Consider the following 23503-nt stretch of genomic DNA (forward strand, 5'->3'; position numbering starts at 1 on the left):
TTATGCCATAAGCCCAGGCCAGTGGAGGGCTACAGTGATGGTTGTTCTTCTGGAAATGTGTCCCATCTCCATGCAGTATCTCTGGAGCTCAGTCAGAGTGACCATCAGGTTCATGGTCACCTATCTTACTAAGGCCCTTCCCTCTGATCCCTTAGGTTATCCAGAACTCTTGGAGGAGTCCTTCTTCCATTTGAGAATTGAGGACGTTGTTGTGCTCTAAGGCAGTGGTTCCCAACCTTTTTTCCTGTGAGCCCCCCTACTTGTGTCTAAGAAAACTTGATCCCCCCAGGATTGACACAAAAAAATATAGTGATACTTTGTGGCCAAAATTAACATTAACTTTAGTTGTTTTTTTGTGCAAATCCAAACCAGGTAGCCTACAACCACTGTAAAAATTATTTGTGTTTGTCTATTGTTTGTCTATTTGCACATATTATCAGAACTGCTCTAAGGGATCTTCAGTCTTCCCCAAATCAGTGCCTTGCAACAATCCTGTCTCTGAGCTCTGCAGTTCCTTTGGAAACATGGCTTTTTGCTCTGATATGCACTGTCAGCTGTGAGGCCTTCTATAAAAGGTGTGCTGTGTTAATGAGAACAAGAATAAATTTGTTCAACTGTAGCATCAGGCAACAACATAATATTTTTTTTAAGTGAAGGGGTCTGAACACTATATAGCTCATATTTGATACACACCTATAATGACTTTATCTTGAGCACCTTAAAGCACTAGGCCCCAGTCAACTACTTACCTTGGCCTTAAACTGTCTGTTCCTCTGTGTAAAAAAATATTGCAAGGTTTTCTGTTATTCTTTCCTTCTTTAGTGTTATAGTCACATTAAGAAGACTGTTTTTAAGTTTACTTTTCAAGGCTCAACAAAGACAGCAAAAATGATTGATTTTCAAAGATACAAAAAGTAGAAAAAGTCAAAAAGTCAAATAACATTTTAGTTCATCATGATCTGCTGCCATGATTATAAATCACCCTTTTAATTTAAAGCAATTTGATATTCCAGTGACAACTTCAACACACTTAATCAGTAGTTGGTGCTTACTTTGCAGTGTTATTATTACAGTGTAAAGTGGAAGCTAAATCAGGATAAGCTGAATAGAGACACACTAAATAAACAGCTGTCAACTAAACTGCGATGTTAATACTGTTTTCATTGTTGAGAACACCTGTAATGATTGTTAATTATAATAAGCGTAATTAATTATCTTTGCAACACGGAGTAAATTCCCAACAGTGTTTATCTTTTATGTCACTTCCTGTAGGATACTGCACCACCTCAGTTAACTGAGGTCATTTTTTTGCTGCAGTGTCCTACAGATTTCTCACCCATGATGCACTTTGGGGCTGGTGAACAGGATGTTCAAAGTGCTGCCAAAACTCTGTAGGAATTCAGTGACGTTATTGATTCAGGGTGGACAAACATCCTCGCAGGACATTCCAAGCAGCTGCGCCAAGGTTTTCCTCAACCTTTCCAGCAATAAGAGCCCTAATGAGCATTCGCTAATGGTGTAAAGAAAAAGCGTCTGGGCATTTTTGCTGCATTCATTCTTTTTTTATTTTTCACCTTTTGTTTTAAAACCATTAGCAGTGACAGCCATAAAATACGTATCACATCCAACAATAGCTCCAGTAACAGTTTACATGTATGCAATCCAAATGTAACAAAGTGAACATCATTTTACAGATTATTTAGAACAGTTGAACAATTTCATCGAAACACACACAAACAGAGTCCATAAGCTTTGCAGGTTACTTTATCTGAATCAATAGTGTGGTCAGCTAAGGTTGAAAATCATCCAAAAATTCTCTTAACATAATACTGTACACCTAAAATAAAAAAATGTAAAAACAAAGATTCAGTTGATTGCTCAGCCTTGAAAATGATTATCACACACATTACTTGAAGGAAGTTGCACCCTTTTTAACACCTGTACATTTCATTATTCAGTTTCACTTTACATTGTAAAGAAATTAAGTTAAGAATTAAGCATTTTATTGTTTTCCCCCCCATGGACTGAACAAGTATCCAAGGGAGTTGAGCTGCTTGACATTATATGGCGACAGCATGTGGTGAAAGGCGAAAGCAAGTTTAAATAAAAGAAAAGAGGACGGGTGCTCATGTGCTAGAAGTCTGTGTAATGCTCCTCTGACTGCTTGTGCTCTTTATGACAAAGGTGGAGGAGTTGCTCTTGTGACTGGAGTCAAAGTCACGCTCACAGTGACACTGGGATGACTTGAGGTAGCGAGAGGAACAGCACAAAAAGTTCTGCCGTAGATCATGGAAAAGATGCCCAGCGAAGCACATGTAGATCCAGGGGTTGCAGCAGCTGTTGAGGCTTGCCAGCAGCATGGAGATGATGAAGGGCATGGCTGCAGGAGAGTGGAGAGAGTGAGAGAAAGGTTAATGATGACAGAAGACAACCAGGACTTTGTTTTTATAGGAATTACTGACTTGCGTATGTACAAATGTGAGTCATTGGCTAAATTTACCACAATTTGCGTCATGCATTACCTACTTTATGAGATTTTACATGCAGATTTAAGGTTTCTGTGATGCTGGTAGTAATATTTCACTGATCCAGCAACATGATAAAATATTAGCCAACATATAGCCCTTATGGATTTTGATTTTTGACAGAATTTTGCCACTCATTCAAAGTATAATGTTCAGTTTTGTAGCAGAGGATTTGAAAAAAAATTCTGCAAGATATATATATATATTTTTTTTTCTTTTTTCTTTTTTTCTACACACACTGTCCTACTACCTCTCCTTTAACAGGCACCTCTCAGTGTGTGGTGTTAATTAGCAATTAACTATAACTACACTGAGCTTTAAAGGAGAGCCAGGTAGCAAAATGCTGGCATTTTAACATGCTAAAGTCATTATCTGCTATTCTTTGGCCTGTATGCATTGTCATTTTGAACATGCTAGGATTCACACATTAGCCAAGGATGCTAATAAGTAGCAAGTGCATCCTCTCTGAGCAACAATAGCCCCGTTTACTCTTTTTCCTTTCCCTCCATCTCCTCTTTTCCTCTTTAGTGTCAGTTTGAACACTAACAAAGATACATACCATGCATGTGATTGTTATCATAACTGGGAGATTCTCATTACTGCATGATTATCATTACATACTAATATTTTCATGATTAGCTAGCAGCAAGTGTAAAGAGTTGAGTAGCAGTTAGCTTACTTGTTTGCTAGTGGTAAGAATGCTGCTAATCAACTCAGTCGGACATATTGAACATTATTTGTGAAATATCAGCCTGATAGCATTAACATAGTGAGCATGTTAGCATTTCACATCGGCTAAGGATGCTGCCTAGCAGGAAGTTAACTGCCATACAGCAACTAGCATGGATGATTACATGATGATGATTACAAAACATTCAATAATACTGATTAAACAGCCTGCTTACAAGAAAAAGCTCACCTTCCATGAAAACAGTCTAATGTAGCATAGTTTATGTAGCTCCATCAGCTGCACAAACTACGTAGATAATGGAGCTACATAGCTAACATAGCTAAAGCTAAGCTCACAAGGCAGCTATGTCAGCTACATTTCTACGTTATCTACGTAGCTACAGTAAGTTAGCTCTAGATACATTTGCTATAGCTCACATTGCTTAGGGTAATTAAGCTACATTGGCTTATTTTGTAACATTAATTACATAGCCAAAGTAGATATGTCAGCTTTAGCTCAAGCTAAAGCTAAAGAAAGCAACTGTTAGTGTAACTACCCCTAAAGGAGTCTACAAATTCAATCCCTGATTAGACCTCTGATTATTTTCTAAATTGTTTTAGTGGTATGTTGCCAAGTCTGTAATGTTTGCAATGCGATTATTTCATGAATGTAACTGCCAGACTTTGTTTACAAGTTAAAAAAAAAAAAAAAAAAAACTCAAAAACTGGAAATACATTGCACTGGCAAATTATAATTCTGTTCTGTTCTGTTCTGTATGGTGTCTCAGACTTACCTTATCTAAAGTCAGGCCAATGCTGTGCAAATTCAAGCCTATTCTTAACCCAGGCTTTGAGTAATACCACTGGTTTTCCTGCACGCCCTTTATTGTGCAGTGTAGGCTATAAGAGACACCGTGGCTGACCCTGGCTTGATCAGCAACTTTTGACAGGCTGGATGAAATTCTGATGTTTGATATGTACTACTGCAAACCCTTGAACAGTGACAGGAGAGCCATTAGCAGATTCCCAAACCTCAGGGCTGTTTTCTGTTTAAATTTAGACAGTATCTAAAATAATCATGACAACAGCAGGCATGTTTCATGTGCCATCCCCTCAAATAATAAAAGACAAACAGGTGGGAAATATCTACAGACATCCAGCTGATGTAATGTACCATTTGCAAACAACTTTGCAACCAGTTTTTTTTTTTTTTTTTTTGTAAACTTTAGGGGACTTTCTCTCTTTAATTTTTATTATAGCCCAAATCAGAATGAAGGGACGCTCTTTACGCCTCACTGTTTGCCCACAGGTACAACGTCTGCTTAGTGTATGACATTAATGTTCCATACAAAACACCATGTAAAATAGGTTAATTCAGGAAAATCTATATTTTGGTTAATTATAATGAAAAAAGTTAATGACATAATTCCACACGTATCAATTATAAGTTTAAAAGATCTCTACATTTAGTTGCTGTAATAAAAGCTAAAATAGTACCACATGAGGAGCTGTTTGGGGGCCTAATGATCCAGCTCCGACTCAGCTGAGTCAAATGATACAGATCACTAAAAATAGCTCTCTTCTCTGTAGCTCACAGAGAATATTTGTTATTATTTAGCTGCTGGTTGTATTTGCTGAAAATGCTGTGTATGTTTGTGTGAGTGTGAGACAGCGAAAGCATTCGTGTCTGAGATCCTCAGTGCTGAAATCAGAGATCCATGAGGAGAGCTCAATGACACTCAAGCTCAAGAGTGAAAGATGAACACAGAACATATTGTAAATGACAAACTCTTAAAAAAAGAAAGAAAAGAAAGGCTTCCATAAGCAACAAACTCCCAAGACTAAGAGAGAATGTCCCTCACACAACAATACAGCGACACATTGCTTCAAAGTAACCAGCAGCGGGATGTTTGATGACATTTACGCTACGTCAACTCCACTATTCCTCTGACATTTGGCAAATTACTTTCGGATTCATCGTAATTGGCTTGCATCTCATATTTAACCTCCTCTTGCTGATTGCTAATCTTTCTCTCAGCCCGTCTATGTGGCTGCCGCTATTCCCATGTTGTCTCTAATGACAGTCTCTGGGCTCGGACGAAAATTGTTCACAGCAAATGATCTCTGGAAGGGCACACAAGTCATGCACATTATTAAGAATTGATTACCAGCCATTACTAGTTTGATTAATTTGACTTCAGGATAGGTTTGAATTAATTTAAAGTATTTGATTAGCCTTCAGTTACAATGTCATAGGCTTTTAATCAATGTTTGGACACTTCTTGGTTCTAGGGTCAATAAAAACAAATTAAAATGACAGAAATTAAAAGGTTAGACATTTAATTTCTAAAAAATAAGAACACTCCCAAAAAGGCAACCAGCAATCACAATCCATTCAGGAACTTGGATTAATATATCATTCTTTATCCCAAAAAAGTTGGCACGCAGTGAAAAAGTAAATTAAAACACGACAGATAGAAAACCCTTTTTGGCCTACATTGCATATAGCACAAGACAAATCAGTAATGTTTAAACTGGTAAACTTAATTGTTTTTGCAAATATTTGACCATTCTGAATTTGATACCTGCAACATGTCCCAAAAAAGTTGGGACAGGAGCATGTTTACATCTCTGTGGTATCAACATTTCTAGAGTGTTCTTGAGCCCATGTTTTATATCTTTTTTTTTTTTTTTTTAGTTGTTGGGCTTTTTATCTTTATTTGATAGGAAATTAGAAGATAGACAGGGAACACAGAAGGAGAAAATGAGGAAAACATGCACCAAACATGGGCAAGAATTAGGACTAATGCACCAACAACTCCGGTCTCTGGGCACCTGCTCTAACTGAGCTAAGCTTGTCCCCAATTCTGGAATCTTTTGATGATATTAAGGACTGTAGATGGTGAAATCCATGAATTCCTTGCAACTGCATGATGGGAAATGTTCATAAACTGTTTGGCTATTAGCCCACACAGTCCATGGCAAAGTGGAGAACATCAAGCCTTATTTATTGTGAACCATTGAGCCTTTCAGGACTACTCCCTTCATACCCAATCATAGTGCTATCACCTGAATGTTCCAGCTGTTTTTGCGCATTACACAACTTTCCTTGCTTTTACTTGCCCCATCCCAACTTATTTAGAATGTGTTACAGGCATTAAATTTAGAGTGTATGCATATTAAAATATATTTTATCAGTTTGAACCTTAGATATCTTGTCTTTGTATTGTATTCATTATTGTTGCATTTAACAAAATGTCCCAACTTTTGTGTAATTGAGGTTTGTAGTTTATAATGCAGCTAATATGGATGAAGGAATGCACTTCATTGGAGACAATGCAACTGACAAATTTCTTGTTATGAGGCATTCTGATCAGGGTAGAACGCAGAGTCTGGAAACTAATTTGAATAATGGGGAGGGCAATTACAGAGACGTCTTCTCTGAATTAGCTGATGATGTCTTTCACCAGAGAATGATAAATCGCACAGCAAATGAAAAGGCAGAATTACCATCCCCTGGGTGGTGTATCATTCTGAGTGTCAGGGCTCAGACTAAAAAGCCTCAAAGGCTCTTCACTAATTCATTAACAGAAACTATTAATGCTGTTTTTAAATGGGAATTAGCTGTAATCTAATTCACATTTTTACCTTTAAAACCCCTTTGAGTAGTCTCCTTAATCAGAAGGCCCTGTTTTGTGTTTTTCAGCGCTTGTACTATAAAGGAGCTGGTCCCAATAAAAAATAGAAGACTTGCAGATTGAACACCGGGCTTTAATGCAGATCAATAAAACTCCTAGTGTGAGTCAGCATCAGAGGGACCTATTTAGCAGGGGGGGATGTTTGTGCACACAGATTCTTTTGTGAACTTGTGAGAGTGTTTGAGTCAGGCTTTAACCTTCTGGTGGTTTTGTCCTCTACTTAATGGGTCCTTTTAAAGCTGTTAAATGTGAAATAATAGGCATCACTGATGTCACTCTGAAAAAGCTTAGAGGAATGGGACAGGAAACCATCCTCTGGATATCCAGAATAAGACTGAAGAGCCTAAAAGGGAGCTGAAAATGGTTAAGTTCCTGATTGTCAGAGCTCCTTAATGGTGAGTCAGAGGTGCAATATAAATATAAAAATTTAAGAGCTTCTGGAACTTTAAAGGTTTACAGCAAATTAGGTTTGTGCTCAGTTATCTAAAAATCACACTGAATGAGCTTGATAAGAACATTTTCTGAAAGAAAACAAAACAAAAAAAATTTAGTACAGAAAAATCATATGGTACATTACTAGTCCAATTTTGTCTCAAATCATCTGTGGGGGATCTCGCATTGTTTGAGGTTTTCAAAAAGTATTTCATTTGGTATGATAACATCAACAGTTTCATTACCAAAGCAATGTAAAAATTCATAATTGAAATTGAAATGATGATAAATAATAAATCAAATATAAAAATGATAATAATAATATATCGACAAAAAAGATAAGTTATTTAATTACTACTAATAATAACAACAATAATAATGATAATATGGTCTGTATTTAAGTGGGGTTTTTTACTTTTATTTTTTAATTGGCTTTGTCAGCAAAGTAAATACGAACAAGGTATACAGCGTTAACCAAAACATAATCTTTAAGTGGGTATCACACGATAGTAAATTTACCCAGAAGATATCTATTTTTGGAGATCTGTTCCATCTGTGATCAATTAATAAGTGCACAATGTCTGCTGGCTCTGACTGACTCTCTCTCTCTCTGCTAAGACAGCTTTTTCATTACATCTCTCATGTAAATCTATTGTTGTTGTGCAACATCTCTTGTCAAATTTCAACTTCTGCCATTGTTTAGTTCGAGAATTTATAATAAAAGTCAGTGAAATTCCCACATTGGTTCTGATCATGAATTAATAGGCTAAACATCAAATGTCCTCACACAGATCTGCTGTTTTAAAATCACAGTGAAAACAAATAATTTTTTACGGGTTTTAACAAAAGGTAAGCTGCTGATGATAACAATAGGTAGAGGGCTTCATGCAGTGTAGGGGGCTCCTTATACCGGAGTTTGCTTAGGGCTTCACTTTGGCCAGAGGCAGCCCTGTTAGCACCATGCATTCATTGTGTAAGCACTTGCATTTTCTTGATGAGTTTTAGACAGAAAGATTAATGTCAACCTTTTATCCTCACGACAAATTTGATGTTGAGATTTATGAACCATTCTCTAATGGGTCAGGCAGAAGAAGTGTGGGAGTCTGCTTAAGGACTCTGCAATTACATCCTGTTTCTGCTGGAAGCAGCCTTTTAAGGACAGCCAGAAACCTTGAAGTCATAAAGCTCCATTTATGTGGAGGCGTCAGGATGATTGATGGCAGAAAAAGAACAAAACCCACAAATTTTTATCTGGTGAATCTCTGAGAAACACAGGTAATGGTTTCTAAGATGGAGCCAGTCACTGACACATTTATGAAACTATGTACTTTGTTGTAACTATGGGCCTGAAGGGAAGAAATTCAACTTCCATTACTCCTGCCATCTGATGTTTATCAAAAGTTTCATGTAACACACTTTGTAAATACTACACTGTAAAATAATAGAGATTACATTCAAGGAACCTTGTTATATCAGGATCTGTGTTTGAGGTCTGCAGCTGTATCAATATTTGTATAAGTTGGCAGGCCATATATAATGATTACACATTAAAAATCATGTAAAGAGTACAATGAGATAGAATTAAACATTGGTTCAAGTAAAGATATATTAAGTTGAGGAACTTTAACAGACATAAAAGAATACTTTGTGTGCTCCAATTACAAAAACACTGCTGTAACACTTTCTCTGTTTATTCTTTCATTTGTTTCATTTTCTTAGAGAAAAATTATAAAAAGTAACTACTACCTCAAATGTACAAAGAATAATTACAAAATATGATACTTAATGATTTTATTGTCAGTGAACTGAAAAAAAATCATAACATTTATTAATAGTTTTACTTCAATCTTACTTCTTTATTAAGAAAGGAAATGGCAGAAAATCATGATAAAATCATGACTTGAACATGGTATTGCAGGTCTTGGATCATGTGTTGAGTGCATTGTTAAATATTTAAATGATAATGCTTTTTTGAGAAATGCACCTCACAAATCATGGATCTAAGAGTGGCCAGGGTGACTTGTGCCACCTGTGGAGTCTGATTGGCCACCCCCAAGCTCTTTACTATGATTACCATGTTGAAGACAAATAGCTGGGATATGTTAAAGGGCATTAATGGCTTTCTTTGCATTTAAATGTAGCCCATTTCTTTTTCTTAGTTCTTTGAATTGTGAGGTTTAACTCACATCTAATTTTTTATGTCTTTATAGAATCTTTTAAAAGAATTGTAACAATTCTTCTTGCCAATAAATCTTTAACCATTGGAAAGCCTGTTTATTTCCCTTGTAAATGGTGCCACATTTGTAAGGAATGTGCATTTGTGGGATAAGGAGCAGAGCTGAGTATGTGGGTTGCGCCCATGAAAAATTTGCTAGCTCCTCTTTGCCAATGCCAGACGGCTTATTCTGCCATTGATTCACTCTTGTTTGGTGGATTTGATGATTGAAGTCTGAAGAAAAATGGCACATTGGTAATTTACCAATTTATTCATTTAACAAACAGGAGCCTCAATAGTGTGTGGAAGAACCATACACAGCCACAACAGCCTGGCACCTCCTCCTAAAGCTGGTCACCAGCCTGGTCACACACTGCTGTGGGATGGCATCCCATTCTTCAACCAGCATTTGTTGCAAGTCAGCCGATGTGTTTGTGTTGGTCACTCTGGCACAAACAGCACGCCCAAGCTGATCCCACAAATGCTCAATGGGGTTGAGGTCAGGACTGCTGGCAGGCCATTCCATCCTCTCCACTCCCAAATTCTGGAGGTACTCTCTGATAAACTCCACTTTGTGAGGTTGAGCGCTGTCATCTTGTAGGATAGAGTTTGGTCCCAGACTATGGAGATATGGGATTGCCACTGCAGAGTCTCATCTTGATATCTCTCTGCATTGATATTACCTCCAATGATGACAAGCCTTGTTTTGGCAGTAAGGGAGATGCCGCCCCACACCATCACACTGCCTCAACCAAAAGATGTTACTCTATCGGTGCAGCAATCAGCATAGCGTTCTTCAGGTCTTCTCCACATTTTCATCCTTTGATACAACTGGCGTAGGTAGACTCTGGACTTATCACTGAACATAACATCCCTCCACATGTTCATGTTTCAGTGCATGTGTTGCTGACACCAGCGCAAACAGGCCTGACAGTGAAGGGCAGTCATGACAGGCCTCCTTGCAGCCCTATAAGACCATATATTGGCTGTGTGCAGTCTGTTCCACATTGTCTGGGCAGAGAGCCGTTGGCCATATTGTCCTGTAAACCTTGACATTAAATTTGTAGAAGACAGACTACCATTCCTAAGTGCTGACAGGATGAGAAAATGGGGAGTGTTGTCCCCCTGGGATGCCCCCTTCGTGACCTGTCTCTGGCATCCCTTGTTATATGGAACTTAACCTTCAGTTTGTAGATGGTACTAGGGCTCACTCCAAATAATGCAGCACCTTTGTTTTGTGGAACACCAGCTTGAAATAGCCCTATTGCACGGGCCCTATACAGATCGGTCTAACCTAGGATACTGATTCTTGGAGCAGACATCTACTGACCACTGTGGCAAGGCCCATGCTCACAGGTGCCAGATGCTTTAAACAAGAGTCAATACCAACAGCAAAATAAGCTGTTTGGCATTGGCAGAGATGATTTGGAAAATTTTCCATCTGTGCAACCCACATACTTAGCTCTGCTGCTCATCCCACAAATGCATGTTCCTTACAAATGTGGCACCATCTGAAAGGGAAATAAACAGGCTTTCCAACTGTATAAGATTTATTGCCAAGAAGCATTGTTACAACAAAGAAATAATCTACCAAACCCAAAATCTAAAATCTTTTCTATACATTTAATATTAGTTGTATGTAAAGGCTGTTGTTATCTCTATCAGCCTGATTGATTCTAACCATGGTACAGGACAGCTTGGTTCTTTTATTGCCATTAACTTGCAGCCCTGGCTAATTCAGCAGGTAAGCAGTCTAACCTCCAAGTGGGTGTCTTTATACATAAACACATGTGAGGACTGGTTCCCGAACTGGAGCATCACCCATCAGTTACCAACTTAAAAAGACAGACTCGAGGCCGGTAACACTCTTCATGCCAGCCCTGCTTACGTCAGTGCTCCAGATTTGCCATCCTGATCAAAACAACTGGAACACATTTAAAGGTGCAGCCCTTCTCAAAAATTATTTATTTTACTGACTAAACTGCTTTAATTTAATTATTAACAAATAACCACAAAAACAAACAAACCAAAAGAAAAAATGTTCAAAATCCTACCATATGAGCACATTTTAACCTGAAACTGTCTGTGGTTGTTCAACATCATGTGTGCAGTATTTGAAACATGTCTCTGTTCTCATGTGTGTTCAGGGCTCACTTTTTCTGAGTATGACTCTAATGGGCACTTTATCTACACACACAGGTGACACTACAGCCTATCTTCTGTACACAAACACTGGCACGTGTCACTGCCAATCCTGGCCTTTCTGAGTGCCGATCACGTGGAAGAAAAAGCATCGAACATTAGCCTCCCCCCTCTCTTTGTTTCCCAGTCAAAGCCTGGAGCACCTCCGTTGCTCTTTTGTTTCTTCTGTAACTGTCTGTGCCACAGTGAGATGAAACATCTGAGCCAATTACTGTCAGTTCATCACTGCATCCTGACAAACGCCTGCACAGAGAGGAAGAATTGGAACAGCTAAATGTATTTTGCAACATTTTTAGCTCCAAAGTGTAAACAGCTGGTGTAAAGAACAAAAGGTGGAAAATGAAAGAGGCACACAACCAGTCAGCTGCAACTTAGAATATAAAACACAGAAGAACTAAGGCCTGAAAGTTTGAGTGTCTTTACTTTCTCCTCACTAAAGTTTACGTGCAGTTAAAAAAGTCAAACAACTGTGTAAGTCTGAATAAGACTGGACTCGACATGTTAATCAAATCGCACGTCACAGCACTTCTCACCATCATTGTTGCATTGTTGCAACTTTTAACATCTGCTAATACATAATACCTTTAAAATTGTACCTTAAAAAAACGAATTTGAATAGTTTCTCCTCGGCCATTGAACCATCTGCCATCTGAACAGGGACTGTCATTGTAATGTTATTAAATAGATAAAGTAATAGGTGTAAGAGGTTTATATGAGTGTCTGTTCAGACTCTCTCCATCAAAAAAGACAAAAAGCCCATCCTGTGACTGGAGAACTGACACCACATACTTTATATCTGAGCTTAACCATTGGACCATAATGTTTTAAAGTAATTCTACCACCATTCAGTCTCTGGGCTTGTTCTCACCCAAATGAGGGGTGTTGTCATTTTGGTGAGCGGGCGGTGACAGTGCACTCCTTTTTGCCAGTGAGGGGAAAAACAACATTGATGAGCACTGTGCTGCTCCAACAGTTAAACTTTTCAAGCAAGTGCACTGAGAGTGTCACCACAAAAAAAATAAATAAATAAAAAAATAACCAGCGCCAAGGGCATTTTTGTGTGCAGGATGCAGCACGCTGGCATTCTGGACTAGACTTTTTTGTCAAGGAAAAGTGCTGCCAGAGCAAAAAAAACGCTGGCTTTGTACATATACCCTCAAGCCTTTAAAAAGCTGTTGTGACGATGTGATCGGGCAGGTAAAGGTGCTGATCTGTAAGAGGCAGGTAAACATGCCAGACAATGGGAATGGCTACTACATATGATAATGATGATGAACCACAGCATGTTTGTTGAAAACAGATATATTTTGTGTGAGAAACCCACATTGTTGTTAATTTAATGAATTATGCACAAAAGAAAATGTTTTGGTAGGAGTACTGAACACTTGAAAAATGTCTACATGTCAGAGTCTTTAGGAGCTGAGCACCCGGAAAGTTTTGATTCTAAATTTTACTTTTCTAAAGCAGGTTGTAGCAGGTTGCTTTGACTGGTGACTTTCAGCTCCATGAATCAGGATTGGATGATCTATGGTTGTTTTGTGTTGTGTGTCTGTAACTTACACTTGTGCTGTGCACATATTGATGCAGCTCTTCTAAACATGATTCTTAATAATGGTTTCATTTGTTAAAGGCAAGTGCCATCCAAACCTACCTGGTCCTGTGTGAAAAAGGAATTGCCCTCCAAACCTAATAACTGGTTCTGTCACCCCCAGCTGCAAAAATGCAAGCAAGCATTTTAGATGCTTGGCAATGAGTTTCTCACTCATATCTTTGGAGGAATTTTACACCACACATTTTTGCAGAATTGTTTTAATTCAGCCACACTGGGGGGGGGGGGGGGTGTTCCTGCATGAACAGCTTGTTTAAGGTCATGCTACATTATCTAAATCAGTTTAAAGTCGGGACTTTGACCAAGCCCTTCCAAAACCTACATTTTGTGTTTTTAAAGCTATTCAGAGGTAGACCTGCTGGTGTGTTTCAGTTAATTTTTCTGCTGCAGCACTTGAGCTTGAGGTCCGAACTGATGACCGGATATTCTTTTTTCAGGATTTTCTGGTAGACAGCAGAATTCATTGCTCCATCAATCACAGCAAGTGGTCCAGGTCCTGAAGCAGCAAAGCAGCCCCAGACCATCACACTGCTACCACCATGTTTGGCTGTTGGTATGATGTTCTTTTTAAATGCTGTGTTAGTTTTCCTCCAGAAGTAACGTGCCACACACCTTCCAAAAAGTTCAACTTTTTTCTCGTCAGTCAACAGAATATTTTCCCAAAAGTCTTGGGTGATCATCAAGATGTTTTTAGTCAAATGTGAGACAAGCCTTTGTATTCCTCTCTTCTTCAGTCATGAACACTGACCTAAGGTGAGTCAAGTGAGGCATGAAGGTCTTAAAATGTTGTTCTGGGTTCTTTTGTGGCCTCTGGATGAGTCGTCAATGCACTGTTGGAGTAATTGTTGCAGGCCAGCCACTCCTGGAAGGATTCACCTCTGTTCCAAGTTTTCTCCATTAGTGGATAATGGCTCTCACTGAGGTTCACTGAGGTAAGTTTGGATGACTTTTGCCCTTAACTAATGAAATCGTCATTTAAAAACTGAATTTTGTATTGCAAAATAAGAAATCAGCGTGGGGGCAAATACTTTGTACCAGCACTGCATATTGCTCCGTAACCTGTATGTACCTCTCAGTATTAATGGAGTCCCCCCAGATGTGCAAGTTACCCATGCCATGGATACTAATACACCCCCTCACCATCACAAACAATCTAGATTGACCTCTTAGCTCAGAGGACTCAGCGAACATTGATTCTAAAAACAATTTGAAACATGAACTTGTCAGACTACAACATACATTTCCACTTCAGACAAGCCCATCTCATGATGAGCTCTGGCCCATCAGCCCTTCTAGATGTTGATGATACGGCCTGACTTTTGGAGCTACAGTAATAGCTTCACTGTGTAAATGAAATGACTGGGGGGCTCAACCTACACAAAACATCAATAATAAAGCACTTTCAAATGTAACACACCTTGGCTTTTCATAAGCCTATTTTGCAATAGGGCCAATTACTAAAGTGCACCTTAATAGAATGGAGTAATTGCAGGAGGAAAAATAGGCTCAGGGGAGAACCAGTGTGAAGTCAGACTGGCACATTAAATCTTGTCTTGTTTTATGGGTGTGGTCCTGGCTCAGTGGATCGATAAATATAGGGAGCACATACAGTAAATGGCTGCTAAGTGGCTGCTTAGTGGGCCATTGTGGTTAAATGTCAACGACGCACTCCAACGTGCCCCACAGGCACAAATACAAGCTGCTCAGCGCGTGGTGGCGCACACTAATTTGATTAATGATTAGCCGTCACTAGGTCCCTGCAGCGTGAGGAGGAGGAGGACGATGAAGAGGAGGAGGCTCACAGGAAACGTGGGATTTTATGTATGCAGCTTTAGCACTTTAAAGGTCTTATCAGTGATGCTTCTTATCACACAGGAGGAGTATTGTTGGAGTGTGATGGGTGTCTGAGTAACCCTGAAGCAGCATGAATGGAGTCTTTAAAAAAATAACTATCATCATAGTGCTTAGACATGAGTGACTTTTTTGTACTTCATGTAGTGATATGGAGATGTTAATAACCCAACACCATATGACCTGTAACCTGTGCCATTTAGCAAAGTCTATAGGTAGACAGGCTCTTTGTTAATTAAACATTCACAATAACCTTCTCCATTAAGGTTAGACATATTAGATGGTAGGGTTGTCTACTACTGGAATTTTAAACTTCAGTGTAATACTTGTAAAAAAAAAGTCAAGGATATATATATGTTTTTCAATACCATAGCAACAAAACAGAAGTCCTATGCAACCAATATTGATTATTTTCTTGTTTCATAACCAAAAATGCAAGCAAACTCTTGCACACTTTCTAAACAGTTGTTGACAGAAGTTGACAAAGTTTTGGTTCTACCCAAAGATAATGATCTAATTTAATTAAAAAGCAGAGGATATATAACTATTCAAAAATATTCTATCTCAATTATAACTCACAATCCATTTGAACCGACCCGTAACATTTCTAGGGCACTTATTGAAATACTTTAAAATTCAAAACTGAAGCCTTGGTATGTAATTGGTTTACATCCCATGACTTTTTTTTTTTAACTTTTGTAACTTCACTATATATTTTACATCATTAAATATAAAATCAAGGTCAGTGAAGTGATCATATTTGGTCCCTTGCACTTTTATGCTTAAAAAAGAAAAAAAATCCATAATGTGTGTGTATATCAAGATGCAATTTATGGAAAAATAAACACACTTAAAGTCAAAGGAGTTTTTACTTACAAATTTAACCTATTAACATACATACTATTTATTTTGGACAAATAATTTATTTAGAGGTTCATAATGACACTTGTTGAGGTTGTCTTTACATTTTGACCTCTTTTGGAGGCAAGACATGTTTGGCTTCAGAATAATGTATTATTAATGGAGTTATCATCCAATCTTATCTTATATTTCTTACAGAAAACATATAATAGTTTCAAATTGACTCACTAAGTTAATTTTAGCAGTGATGATCTATTAGGGATGTTCCGATTCCATTTTTTCCTTCCCGGTACGATTCTGATACCAAGGTGTGATAACCTTGTACAGCAGATGGATACGCCCATTTCCTTGTTTTTCACTGGCGAATCCATCTTGTTAAGCTCCCATCTGAACCGTTTGGGTTCGGTTAGAAAGTGACAGAACCAATCAGGGACAAGGGGCAGTACTTTGGGGCACGGCAGAGTCGTGAAGTAAACGAGCAGCAGCAAGAGGCCGATGCCATTATGGCGGAAGACATTAGCGTGGATGCTGCTAAAGCGCCAGTTTTATCAGAAATTGTTAACATTTCTTTGTTAAAAGAAGAACAAAGAACAGCAGTGAGTTGTCTTCTTTTCAAAAACCACAAAAGTCAAGTACTTACATGTCTATAGTCACCATGTTTCTGCGCACGCGCAGCTTGATAGCAGCTATGGCACGTGTTTTGTTGCTCTTATTGGCCCATAGAGATGTGACAGAACGTTCACCCAATCATACTTTTTTCAAAGTCTCTACCTTTTCCCAAACCTTTCCTATTGAAGTTATCCCAGATGGATGTGTGAAACACATCCATCTGGCGTGTCAGGTTAAAGGTGTGAGGTATCGGCCAATACCGACTACTGATCTGATACCAGTGTGAACTTTCTGGACTGACTGTGCAGACTAGTAAATTATTTTAGACCTGTATTTGACTCAGAACATGGCTAAACAAATAGAATAATTATGTACAGCATCTCTTTGACCCTAAAGTTATTATCCTGCTGATTATTGAGTTTTACTGCTAAATATTAAATTAAAAATAATAGAGGGGGCTGCATCTCAGGATGCATCTCTGTCTCTCTCTCCATTATGCTCTATTTGGGCAGCATGACATGATTACGGAACAGCCTGGCATTGGTTGACTGAGCCTCACGAAGGGTAAACAATTTGAAGGTTAGCATTAGAGTTAGCATTCCAGCTAGCACTAATAAATGACCGTAAGGCTATTAAAATGGATAAAAAGACGTTCAGTATCGTGTTTGCTGGTGTGGATTTAATCATTAAAGTTCCCAAAAGTCACACGAGTTCCAGGCTCACTGAAAATGCTGCTGTAAGGGACTCAAAGGCATCAATAGCATCAGGCACAATGGCTAGCTTCAAGAAGAAAAACAAGTAATAGGCAACGATTTATGGTTCAAAAGATATTTAACTTCTGGCTAACTGACATGTCTGGTACGACAGCGCTGGTCTTGAAGGTGTTTTAACAATCACATTCAGAGAAAAACTGTCACACAGACATTCTCTGCTGATGGAGTGGGTCCTTTGCTTCTTCTTCGCTGATCTAAAAACAGCAGCATGCAGTTCTTTCCGGCAGCGAAGAAGAATTGATTTGTGGTTTATAGCGCTAACAGTTAGTATGGCTAAACGAAGTAAAATATAAAGTTAAACAGAACGGTATTGGATCAGTGCCAAAACTTATGGGCTCACCGATACCAATACTTGCATTTTAAGCAGTATCAGAAGTAAATCTGATACTGGTATTAGAATCAGAACAACCCTACCATCTTTGTCATTTATTTTTATAATTTCATCAGTAAGCCTAAAAAATCACAACTATAGAATATCTAAATGAATTCTAGCACAAATAAGGCTCACAGTGAAAATAAAAACTGAAAAAATCCACATTAGAATAATAAAACTGTTAGAATGTTATAAATATGACCAAACATCACTCCTTTTTTTATAATTATTCCTTGAAAATGTCTATGAATGGGACACAGGTGGCAGAATGGATAAGGCACACGCCCCTTGTATGCGGGCGGCCCGGGCTCGAATCCGGTCCGAGGCCCTCCACCGCACGCCTCCTCCCTGCCTCCAACTCTATCCACTTTCCTCTCCTCTATCAAATAAAGGCACAAAATGCCCAAAAATAAACCTTACAAAAAAAAAAAAAAAAAAAAATGTCTATGAATTAGAAAAATTTACCCCTAGATCACTCATTATTTTCGAGAACCTGTGGCAACATCTTATTACACTATAGAATACGTTATCCTATAAACAATATGGGGGCAATTTTACACTCCTAATTTGGCATATGTCCAAATATGGTTCCTCCATTAATCACTCTAAAATTGCAGTAGTTGTTAGAAATCCTGTGTAAACAAAACCTATCATGACATTTACAACTACCCTTCACCTTTATAATGTTTGAGTTTCATCAGCTTATCGGGGTCAGTTCAGATTTCAGGGTCATTTCTTTGGGAACAAAAGTGATGTAAAGCTGCATTTTCTTTTAGCTCTGGAGTAAACAGGAAGTTTGAGACGCTCTGGGCCGCTGATTATTAGTCAGACACTGTGATGTCACTTTCTGTGACATTGACTGATCTCCACTGTTCGACTGTGAAAAAATCATTCTGGTTCTGCTCTATCACAGAGAGTTAGGGAAGGCCATGAAGAAAGTCTACTGAAATGACCATATGTGGTTCCTTGCCCTGTAAAGGGTTAAAATGATGATGATCATTCCTTTCAAAAACATGTTTTATTTTGCTTTTTATTGTTTTGTGAATTGTTGATGATAAACACTTAGTTTGAGTTATGAAATAGTTTTGACTTCTATTCATCTACATTCAATTATATTCAATTGTTATTTATCCTATCATGTATTTTTTACATACTTAAATCACACACAAATAACTTATGGGATCTCTCATGTCATCTCTGAGCTCTTTGGCCCAGGAGGAGATAATGACAGTATGGAAGTGATATTTCTTTTTCTTGTTCTCATAGTTGGATTAACACACCTGGACTAGATGGTTAGAAATCAGCTTATTCCTGCATGTATGCTCTACAGCCTCCACGATGATCTTCGTTGAAGCCAAGCATGGAGGTTGAACAGATTAAATGCTAAGCATAGCAGGAGCTGTGTTGTTGTCTGTCTTCAGTTATGACCATGAGGTGGCAGGATAACATGCATCTTGTTTTACTAACCATTACTTTCACTTCTTGTCCCTTATTTCTTATCAACAGATGCCCATTTTTAAACACTTATCTATTTTCCATTTGCACTAAGTTATACTTCCATAGCATTATTGGGTATGTTTTGTGTTAACTTATCTATATTACTCACAAACAATCTAATAACTTGGGGGATCTCATGTCATCTCTGAGCTCATCTCTGAGGAGGGGATACCGAGGGGGTCATTCTCAGTAAGATTTCTGAGTCTTTTAAATTTCCACATAAAATTAACATAAGGCCATCATATTTTAGCCACACTTCAACGGTGAAACTTTAATACCTTATGGGTTTGAATTTGATGTACTTAGTCTTGCAGGCTGATGCTCTGCCACCAGTAGTTTTGAGGCACTTCTCAGATCTTATAATACACATGAAGGATCAGCATCGTCATGCAAAGATTGCTGTTTTTGGTTGGGGAAGCATCACCACCATGTCTAAATTGTTTCCAAAATGGCAAAAATAAATCCTTGAGCAACCTTGAAATACTTTTTTGGCTTTTATTTGTTAAGTTGCCAGAATATTTGATTGTTTTGCCTGTGATGCTTTAAAGAAGAGGATCTCAGAGCTGGGGCTGGTGGGCATCACTGGACCTTTAGTGCATAATGAGCATTAAGTTCACCTATTAATTCAAAAAGGAAAGCATGATCTTTTTAGTTTTATTGCAGGTCCAAAGCCACGTTTCCGTTATTGATTTAGACAATTGATCAGAGATTATGATATATTAATAAGGGACAACAAAGTGACAGCTCAGTATTTCACATATTTTTGGATCCACAAACAGAGTAAAGCCCCATTAACTTCTCAATCGTTTCCTAATCAACGGATCATCAACTATACTATAAAATCTGACCTGGAGTTACACATTAACCATGCTGCCCTGGGATTACTTCTTCATTTGTTCTTTGTAGTAAAAATGTTATGATTTTTGAAACCTATTGCTCGATGCCAAGTATTTATTTTTAAACTGATAGGTTAAAAATCCCTTATTTCTACTCCAGTTTTTGGGGCCATTTTGTTTCCAAGAGTCAAACCTCCAGCTGAGATCAGCTATGTCACTGTCATCTCTGTCATTTGCACCGCACCCTCGCGCTAAAAACCAGCACCCTTTTAAATAAAGAGGATTTCAATCCAGCACCTGAGCGACAAGAATACACAGCTTAAACTAAAAACTGACAGATCTCAAGCTGTTTTCCCTGCCAGGGTGTTGAGCCACCGGTGGCACCTCTGTGCGTAAAGATGCGCATGACTCGAAGGATGAGGCAGTTAAGAAACCACCTAACCACCGTGTATCACTGACACGTAAATTAATAAAAAAAAACAGAATACTGTTTTTATTTTATTGTTTCATAATGTATCATATGTGTAATGATTTTGTAAATCTTCACCAGCCTTTGAGCTGCATCTGCGCGCATAAGTGTAATATCACACTGTGAGATTTAACTCACCCTCACGAGGCGCAGCTGGATCCCACGCAGACCACATCTGGACTGAGAAGAAGGGGGTCCAACAGACGATGTAAGCCACAACGATAACAAAAGTCATTTTCACCGTGGTGATCTTCGCTTTGGAGATGAGCTTTACGCTGCTCACGCGCGCCAGCGTGTTTCCTTTGGAGGCTTTGGGGGTCAGGCTGATGCACTGCTCCCGTCTGGTTTTCAGTTTAAAGTTTTGCCATATTTTGAAGCTTATCAAGCCGTAACAAATGCTCAGTATCGCCACAGGTATGATGTATATAGTGAGGCTGATCCATGTGATGTAAGCTTTGGCTCCCCATGGCATGACAAAGTCTCCCCAGCAGTCGTACACTCCTGATCCAGGAGAGCCCACCTCTATCAGGGAGAAAATGAACATCTGTGGGATACTGAAGAGCAGGCTCAGCACCCAGGAAAAGATCACATAGAAACGGTCTTTTCTTCTGTGCAAAGACCGAAGAGGCTGACAGATGGCCAAACACCTGTCCACGGACATCAAAACCAGCATGTAGGTGGAGGCGAACATCCCAACGACCTGTAGGTATTTCACCAACCTGCACAGGATGTCCGGTCCATAGAACCGAAATGTAATGTCCCAGATAAGTTGAGGGAGAACTTGAAATATGGCAACAACCAGATCTGCGATGCTCAGGTGCTTCATGAAGTAATACATGCGGGACTGGCTGTGTTTGGTGGTATGGATGGCCAGCAGGACGCACAGGTTCCCCGCCAGCGCCAGAAACAGCACCAGAGCGAGCACAGTCACTTCCACCTTCGCCACCTCCTCATTCCGCTTCAGAGGGTTTGTCTGGTTCAGCAAACCGGTCCCGTTCAGGAGGCTCGAGTTCCGCCAGGATTCGTTGAAGTGCCAAAAGTCACTTTCGTTTGTGATAGTTTCCATTGCCGCAGTCTGGTGCTCTGCAGATGCGTCAGGGTTGTGCAGTCATGCAACGGCTCCAACTGTCACCTGAAGTCTTTCACGCGGCCACAACGGTGACAAGACGAGCGGAGAGACTCAAAACATGCTGCCTAAGTTGAATGTCAATCACCCATTCTTTCTGGAAAATCAAGGGTCATGACAGACGCAGTGCAATTTGCCCTCTTATCCAAATTAAATGCAGAATATCTTTGCGCAAAAATGAGAGAACTGAAGTGGCAGGAATGTACACCCTGGAGCCACAAAACAGAAAAAACAAAAGTTTGAAAATATAAGGTTTTCACCTCTCTGATCAATAACTCTTCAAAATTAAAGTATGTGTAAATCCAAAGTATAGCAGCTCTTAGGTCGAATAAAATGTATAAAAAAAATAAATAGGCAGTATCAGGATACTTTAAAAATCTAAATCAAACTCTAAGCTGAAAAAATAAAACAGGAAACAAACAATATTGCAGCAGAAGTCATCTCGCTCCATCAGCTCTGGTGAGAAACAGAATGGCTAGCACCACAGCACATAAGCCTGTTATATCTGTCCACGGTTCAGACAGTAAACAGGGAGACCACTTACATCCACTAGGGGGCGATGTGAGTCATTCAGCAGGAGCCCCTCTGTCCCACTCTGCTGCTCAGAGCTTCAGCTCCCTCTGAGCACTATCATCGACATCTATGAATCAATCAGAGTCAGGCGTCTCATTTCATTTATCGAAAAACCTCTTGAAACACTGGTGGTCAGATTCTGGGGGATGAGAAGGAATTACAAAGCTGCCAATACTCGTGTGAAGCTTTAGAAGACAAAAACAGTTTTGTAACAAAACCTCATACTGTTGTACAATATGGAACCAAATGAATGTTAAGAGTTAAACTGGATCAAAACAATAAATTATCAGTTGAAATACTCCTTTAAAATGAATGTGTAACTATGACCTTACAAACCACAAAGAGGCAACATTTGAGTTCAAATATATGAACCTATTTATAAGGAAGAGCTTAGAACAACTTAACTCAATTCTGAGTTAAATGACCTTCAGTGTTGGGGTATTCCCATCATGCCCTTGGGGAGAATGTTTGAAATGTTTTGTGTTTATATGTGTTTATAAATTATATTACCTGTCGTACAGTGATCGCCTCTTGGATGCATTTGCTCTTGTTTCAGGTGGATTATTATTGCTGTTGATGTTAAACACTTCTGCACCATGGGTGAAGTTATCTGTTGAGTTATTGAGTTCCTGCCTGGCGAGTAGAGTGGTCTACGAAAGCGGGATGAACTCATTCCCATCTAAGAGAGTTTACTAGCCTTCATCTAGTTTGCTACTTTTGCTCTCACCAAAAGACACTTCCCTGCAGGTGTCCAGTATATCATGATGAGTATTTATAATAAAAAGTGAACTGCAGTGATTCAATAAAATACCTAAAAATGACCTTTGAAGTGAAAGGAAACATGTTTCTTCTTGGATTTAATTTCATAAATATCTCACCTGACAGTGCTAATGTGATGAGAGCTACTAGGAGTTAAAAAAGGTCCATTGAGAAAGTTCATTTCAAACATTACAAGAAGTGTTAAAGTAACACAGGTCAGAGTTTAGAATAGTTGATTTTTAACTCCACTAAATTAGTTTAAGTTACCAGCTCTCCAAAAAGTGTCAAATCAACACTCAACACCTCTTGTTAAAAAATACGTGTCTTCATTGTTTTGATGATAAGGGGTATTAAAATTGAGTGAAACTAAGTATATATTTGTTTATATTTTTAGCCTAGAGAGATCACTGTCTAAATTGTACAAAC

General features: G+C 38.7%; 1 protein-coding gene across 1 annotated transcript; it reads right to left on the reverse strand.

The window, feature by feature from the left end:
- Positions 1-1551: 1551 nt before the first annotated feature.
- oxtr (oxytocin receptor) lies at positions 1552-22198 on the reverse strand. The gene is made up of 2 exons (XM_041816254.1): positions 20758-22198; positions 1552-2380 (listed from the first exon to the last, which is right to left on the reverse strand). Exons 1-2 carry the CDS (start codon positions 21683-21685, stop codon positions 2127-2129), a joined length of 1182 nt encoding a protein of 393 aa, XP_041672188.1. The 5' UTR covers positions 21686-22198; the 3' UTR covers positions 1552-2126.
- Between the last annotated feature and the right edge of the window lie 1305 nt (positions 22199-23503).

This window comes from Cheilinus undulatus, linkage group 3, assembly GCF_018320785.1.
Source record: "Cheilinus undulatus linkage group 3, ASM1832078v1, whole genome shotgun sequence".
NCBI lineage: Eukaryota > Metazoa > Chordata > Actinopteri > Labriformes > Labridae > Cheilinus > Cheilinus undulatus.

Bases quoted from the DNA above. Each gene is read 5' to 3' on its own strand.
- oxtr (XM_041816254.1), bottom strand. From the start codon at position 21,685: ATGGAAACTATCACAAACGAAAGTGACTTTTGGCACTTCAACGAATCC. The intron at 2,381-20,757 runs GTGAGTTAAATC...ACTCTCCTGCAG, and splicing joins TCCAGCTGCGCCTCGTGAGG to CCATGCCCTTCATCATCTCC.